This window comes from Cyprinodon variegatus, unplaced genomic scaffold, assembly GCF_000732505.1.
Source record: "Cyprinodon variegatus isolate N-32 unplaced genomic scaffold, C_variegatus-1.0 Scaffold311, whole genome shotgun sequence".
NCBI lineage: Eukaryota > Metazoa > Chordata > Actinopteri > Cyprinodontiformes > Cyprinodontidae > Cyprinodon > Cyprinodon variegatus.
In genome coordinates this window covers 160,848-167,983 of record NW_015150764.1, presented here as the reverse complement: position 1 = coordinate 167,983, position 7,136 = coordinate 160,848, and the positions used below count along the sequence as shown (strand labels likewise).

The following is a 7,136-nucleotide window of genomic DNA, read 5'->3' as shown; positions in this document are numbered from 1 at the left end:
AGACAGACAGACAGACAGACAGACAGACAGACAGACAGACAGACAGACAGACAGCGTTACATAGACATTCTCCTAAAAACATTGGCGTGGCTTTGGGTCCAGTGTTTTAACCTGTCCGTTGTTTGATTTATTTTTATTTATTTTTTTTTTGCTGATGTAACAATGATGCTTCTTTTATTATTTAGCTTCATGAAACTAGGATTGAGGGAATTGTTACTGAGCCTATCTAATATTTGTCCCTCCCCTCACTACTTATTTGAGTTTTTTATCTTCTAAAATCTAAATATGCAGCCAAGCAAGAACTGATCCTGATTGTAGTAAATGTTTTAAGTTATGGTAATTATATGACACAAAAATGTCTGGACTGCAACTTCTGCCTCACTTGTTTGTTGGCTTACTATAAAGGACAATCATCTCTCTCTCTCTCTCTCTCTCTGGAATTTGGGGATGGGCATGGAACAGAAGTGACATTAAATTCCACAAGTATGATTCAGTGACACAACACAACACAAGGAAGGCAAGGCAAAACCAACTGGAAAGCCCAGTCTTTTTCTGTCCTACTGACAAGCAGGAACTGTGGAGTGCCAAAAGTGCCAAGGTTCACTAAATAGTCCAATATAAAAACCATTATTATAATATCTTATTTTTTGAAAATAGATGGAAACAAATCCATTTATCGTCAATGTATCAATTAATCTATGCATCTCTTTATGTTTTAAATTAATGTACAGTTCTATATAAATGTATTAATTCTAAACAGGAAATTTATATTTTTATGTGAAGTTTCCCAAATCAATAAAATAAAAGTAAAATCCAATTATTAGTTTTAACTTCCCATCTAGACACCCAACAAAACAGGCAAAACACTCACAATCAAGAAACATAGGTAATGATAAAGGTAGGCAATGCAGTTTCTGTTTGAATCTTACCTGTTTGACATACGGTAATTACAACGATTTATGTTTTTTGTGATGGTGGTAGGGCTAGATATAGTAACATATTATAGTGTATCCTCCATTTAATAACACAATTGCCCAAAAAGCCATGAATAAAAAAAAAGATTACAAGTACTTGGCTTTTTTTTTTTTTTTAGCTAAAAGAAATAGTATCACATTGTTACTGTACAGCTCATACTGCGCTCAGAAGCTTTGCAATTCTAAATGACAATGGAAGGGAGCAGCTTTCTCATCAACTTATTCTTTGTTGTCATAGCAAGTACGGGAGAGGCAGCATGGATGAAAGAGCATCAATGTAGCAACAACAAATAAAGACTAGTACTAATAAAAAAAAACTATAAGTGATTCTAAATGGAGCCCAATAGTCTCCTCCTCAGCGATGTAGATGACATATTGGAAAGTTTTAGATTGGCCAGTTTTCAAAATACTAATTGAAGGTTCAGACGAATCAAATTAATATTCAGTATTAAGTATACTACTACATTAATGATGTTTTCAAACAAATCTTTAAAAGGTTTTATAAAAGCAGTTTAGGGTTGAACTAATCAGATGAATCATGATTAATCAGTTACTGAAATAATCTCCAACTAATTTAGTAATAGATTAATAGTTAACAGGAGTATAGAGACTCCAAAACATGCCTTAAGCTGACAGCCAAACTCAAAGATTGGAAAAAAAAGATTTTGCAGTTAAGTAAAAAAATAAAATAAAATAAAAACTTTTTTGTATGTCAATCTACCATAGCCAGAACTCCTTAACACTTTATAGGGCAGGTTAACGTTTTTGATTACTTGCATACTCCCTTACAAATGGAGTCCCCCGCGTCCCGCAGTGAGGTCTAAAGGCACAAGATTTATATCCAGCAATTCAGCAAAGATCCTGCTACATGGCTGTACATCTTAATTTGGCATTCCACCAATTAGATGAGCCCTTGAATAATTACTAATGTTAACAAGTCATGAAAAAAGGTAAAAAGCTAATTGAAAAGTTAAAAAGTAAAGCTAAAAAGTTAACAAGCCTAGTTGACATTACATTTAGGTTTATAAACTAAATATGTAAGTACCAGTATCAGCATTAATGCCTGTAAGGTTATATTGTAACCCCCAAAAAATTGTTTCTTTCACATTTGAGTGTTTTTCCACGAATTTCTTATAGAAGCACTTTTGTTATTTTTCTTAATATATTTGAGCAAGTGGTTGTTTCTTGTTATTACATTTGCATTCATTTTTGGCATCAAAATATCCAGATTTTTGAATGTTACAAAGGTAATAAGGTCTTTTCCTGGATTCCAATAACATAATTGGCTTGACATTTTTTTAATCAATGAGTGCCCTACAAAGGGTTAAGTAGAAACTTTTTAGTTTCACCTCGTTTAAATCTGTAAAATAATCTTCTTTAAGGAACCTTTGGCTATTGGATTATTAATCAATTAATCTAAACAATAATAGACTGATCATTTTGTAAACTAATAGTTAATTGCAGCCCTAAAGTATATACATTTAAAGGCCTTGATTCGTTGCAACTTTAGTTTTTTATTATGCAGTATTGTACGAGTATTAGAGTGGGCGTGGCTTTCCAGTTAAAAGTGTTAATAGTCTGGTATTCTATTGGCTGTCAGCCGGACGGTCACTCTGTGGTCAACCAATCGCCTTCACCCTAGCCTCACAACGCCCCGCCCCCTGCAAACACAGCAACAAGTGCAGCGAGGATGCTCTCCAGCTCCAATCCAAGAAAGACTCACTGGAACAGAGCTCCTCATTGACCACACAAGCAGCTTCATTGTAGCGTCAGGTTATAACTCCCCGTACGATTCCAAATAGCATTTATCGTTGTTTCACTCTGTTTTGAACGAGTTTAACCGGTTCGCGAAAGTGAAATTAGAAACGGCGTCGCTTACGCAACTCGGGTAGAAGTTTTCTGAGTGAGTTAGCTTCCGCTGCTAGCTCAAGAAGTCAAGGAGCCGTGTGTCCCCCCAGTATGCTTCTGGGTGACTGAAGAAAAGAGGAGAGAGGGGAGGAGGAAGACGTTTGTTGGGCTTTTTCTGGACCCGATATGAACCTGGCAGAAGGCAGCAAGCAAGCCGCTAGGAGACACACTCTGCTACGGTATGGATAAATAGCAGAACAGCTGCTGTGTCTGTGAGAAGAAAGGTGGAGGAGGACACCAGCGACTATGAGCAGGGTATGTATTATTGTTTTTACTCTGTTTTCTCAGGGCTAAAACACGTTAATTGAAATGATCAGTATTCCATCAGCCCTTGAAATTGCATTGATTTTTTTTTCTCCCCTCCTTTGACTGAAACGGGACCTGTGGGGGTTATTATGGTGCATTACAGCGGTGGTTGTTATAGTGATGTGGGAGATGCCAGGCTGTGCTGGGAGTTAGTTAGTTAGTGATGGAGGGAGGGAGGGAGGGGGCTGAGGGCCTGCTAATACAAAGAACCCAACCGTCCAAAATGTAAATGAAAGGAAACGTGAAAGAGCACTTAGACCGTGAGATCTACATGAACACATGAACTTTTCATTGTAATCTACAGCTAGCAATCAATACTCTGGTTTGAGCTGTAGATTTAAAGCTTTGATGGTGGAGTAAGATCAAACAGCGGTAAGCCTGAAAGATCAAAGGACTGTTAATTGATGCCAGGTTGGTTAACAAGGACTGATTAAGTAAAGTATGTTTCCCTATTGGCATCTGCAACTTTATAAAGTGTTGTTCCGAAGCATTAGACAAATTGTATTTTGATTGTTTCTCATTTAAATAGTTATCGTGTCAGTAACTTATTATTTTTATTTAACTGAAAGGTTCAATTTCAATTCATGTTTATGTATAAAGCGCCAATTTACAACACATGTCATCTCAAAGCGTTTTACAGTTCACCAGATCATACAGTCATATTGATTCAAAGTTTTCTATCTCAGGAAAAAACTGTTGATTACATGGACTCATTGACTCTTCAGCATTCCCTCACACTAAGTATGCTTGTAGCGACAGTAGAGAGGAAAAACTCCCTTTTAACGAGAAGAAGCCTCCAGCAGACCAGGCTCAGTGTGAGCGGCCATCTATCGAGGCTGACTGGGGTTCAAGGAGAAAGAAGCAGGGATACAAAAAGCAGCTGTAAAAGGCGGCACCGTCCAGGAAACACACAGCCAGGCAGACGAGCTCTGAGCTAACTCGTATGTCAGAGGATGAAGAAAGCACATCCAGCCAGTCACAATCAGAGAAACAGGACTACACTGGAAAAACAGGCCGATCTCCAATATCTATAAACAAAGGTGTTGATAGCAGCAGCACAGAGGTTAAACCTGAATGTTTTTTTCTCCATTATTTAATATACCAAATTTTGTTCTACCTACTTATAAACAAAATGAGTTATCCAGTTCCTTCCTGAACTTGAGATACGATGTACAAAGCCTATTCTTTTTTGATAGATAATATATCCGGCACAGGTCGCAAAACTTTACCAAAGAACAAACACTTTACACCTGAAGTCATACAATGTAATAATAAATGAAAATTGAGCGAGGGGATTTTAAATCTTTTTCTTATTTGACTTTGAGCAGTGATCCTCCCGTCCGATTCTGAACATTTGAGCTCATCTACTCAGATAAGTCTTAACTAGATGGAAGCAGAAATATGTGGCTACAAATAAATTAAGCATTTGATTAAATGCACCTTTTTTTTGGGGGGGGGGTCAAATCCTAATCTTTGTTTTTTTTGGAACTCTAAACTATCTGTTTTTTCACACCGTTTACCCCAAAAGTTAATACATAGATGTATAACATGAGCCAATTCCTGTGATTTAAAACAGAAAATGAACAGATTCCTACTGCTACACTGTTAACAATTAACCTACATTAAAGTTAACATAATTTTAATGTTAACGTTAATCTAATTTCAATAGCTATAATACACCTAGAGAAGTTACGTTACGTCCGCATAACATTTCTAGATACATTTTCATACAGTTGCAATTAAAACAAACTAAACATACAAAATTATAGAATAAAAACATGCAATATATTGTGTTAGTTTCAAGTAGGGATGTAAGCATTGATGGGAATCAGAAAAAATAAGGCAAATTGAGCACATATTGCAACCGATATTGTCACCACGCTATTTTATTTCACAAGATTTTCTCATATTTATACAACCATATTATCTAATACCTGTGTTTGTAGCAGCAATTCCAAGTGTATGGGCAATTTTACTTTGACTCACAGATTCATATTTGAGCTGATTTAAATGTCTGCTAGAGAATGACATAAATAAACTGAATTAGAGCAGTTTAGTCCAGCATTGCTGCCTTTCATGTGATGGGGTTTAACATTTGCACGAAGAAAAAAATAAGTAAATAAAACTGAAGTTTTTCTGTCTAACAAGTCACTGATCAGGGTCAATCCATCTGAAAACTGTCTTTTCAGGGCCACCAACAGGTTTCTGACACATCTCTACCTTTTTTTTCCACCATCATATCTGTTTTTCATAATAACAGGATACTGCAGCTGATGCAAGCTTGTCAATTTTTTAACAGATAGCTTTCAAATTGTTGGCCCGTGAAACTCGAAATATTTCCAAACAGCCAAATCCATCTTTTCTTTCAAGAGAGAAAACTGTAAAAAAAACATGATTTCTTTCCAGTTGACTTATCATGTGTTTCAACAAGTTGGGGAAGGGGCAAACACTCATTAGATTTAAAGACAGCTCACATCCCCCCTGCGTTTTCTTAAAAGGTCTTTGAACCGTAGGATTTTTATCTGTGTATGTTTTTCTGTTTTTAAACTTTTAGTCCTTCTAAATGGGTCTAGTCTGCTACTATGAAAAAATAAGAAAAAAACATGGAAAAAATATTCATCTTCAAACAAAATAATATAAGCTTGGCCTTCATCCTGATAGATTTAACTTTTTCCTTTTTGAATCTGACAAGCATTTTTACACCAGCTGTGATCATTAGACTTAAACATTGTTGTGCAGCAACCTCTGGCAGATTATAATACCAAATTGGAAACTTGAACTTAAACTCTGGTCAATATCATAAGCTGTCAACTTAACTATAATTACCAAGAATAGCAATAATATGACTAGCATCAGTTTTAGCAAGGCAGTGTACCATCAGCTTAGCAGCAAAATCTAAATGTTTCTGCAACCTTATACTCTACTCCGCTTTTATAACTTATCCATCTTGGCACCAAATATTGTTTTTCACTTTTCACACTTGATCTTTGACATTTTCCTCTTTCTTATTAAAATTTCCATTCTGCACTGCTGACTCACTCAACGTCACATCTTCTCCCATGGACATATGTGTCTGTTCTTCTTTTCTCCAACTGTACCAGTGTGCAATATCGTAACTCTTGTCGTGTAGTTTTGTTACAGTAAATAACACCAAGAACTTTGTTTGCAAACTAATATAGCAAAAAAGCAAACATGGCGTAATCATTTAATTGGAAGAGTCAGCTACAGGAGTTGAAATTCATTGGGTCATAGTACATGATAGGGTTCATTAATACTTTGATTTTTGTTTGATTGACTTTGCCTTGACAGTAGAAACTACCTCACGTCTTATAAAATTCAGTTAAATGTTTAAAAGAAGAAGAAAATTTTAATTTAAAACCACAAACGTGGAAAAAAACCAAGGTTAGAATCAAATGCCCTATAAAAATGGGTGGATCTTTAGTAGTTCTTGAAGACCTTCCACTTCTCTTCAGTAAAGCATGGAAGGGACCATGGCAAATGAAGCAATTTCTTCTGTTTTCATTCGTTTTATTTCATGGAACATTTAAAAAGGTCCGATGTTTGACCCAGGGGCTCTTGTTGGAGGATAGGAAAAGTTTCTTCACATAAACCAAGGTCAGCCTGAGCCATGTAATCTACTGTATCAATAAATCATTTGAAACTTTAAGGAAGCCAGTAAACTCAAAGGTCAAAGTCTAGAAGCCATTTTTTTGATACCATACTAAACAGCTACAATATTACTGTAGCTTAGGATGTATTTTTCTGTTTTAAATTAAGTGATAACCAATCAGAAATAATAGATCTAATAATAAATTTAAACCAATCATTTCCTATATTTTCTTTAATGTTGAGCTATCAGGTTTCTGTAATGGTCAGTGACATTGAGCTTTGGTGCTGTTTTGTCCTCTCTGAGCCTTGTGCATTGTGGGGTTTTAGGTTTCTGGTTGT

At 35.8% G+C, this 7,136-nt stretch overlaps 1 protein-coding gene across 1 annotated transcript in view; it reads left to right on the top strand.

Moving 5' to 3' along the window:
• Positions 1-2,672: 2,672 nt before the first annotated feature.
• The window catches only part of LOC107090790, a 15,940-nt gene continuing 11,476 nt past the window's right edge, over positions 2,673-7,136 (top strand). Inside the window, exon 1 of the mRNA XM_015384364.1 lies at positions 2,673-3,137. Within this exon, the coding sequence (XP_015239850.1) occupies positions 3,129-3,137 (9 nt within the window). The 5' untranslated portion in view covers positions 2,673-3,128. The remainder of the gene's footprint in view (positions 3,138-7,136) is intronic.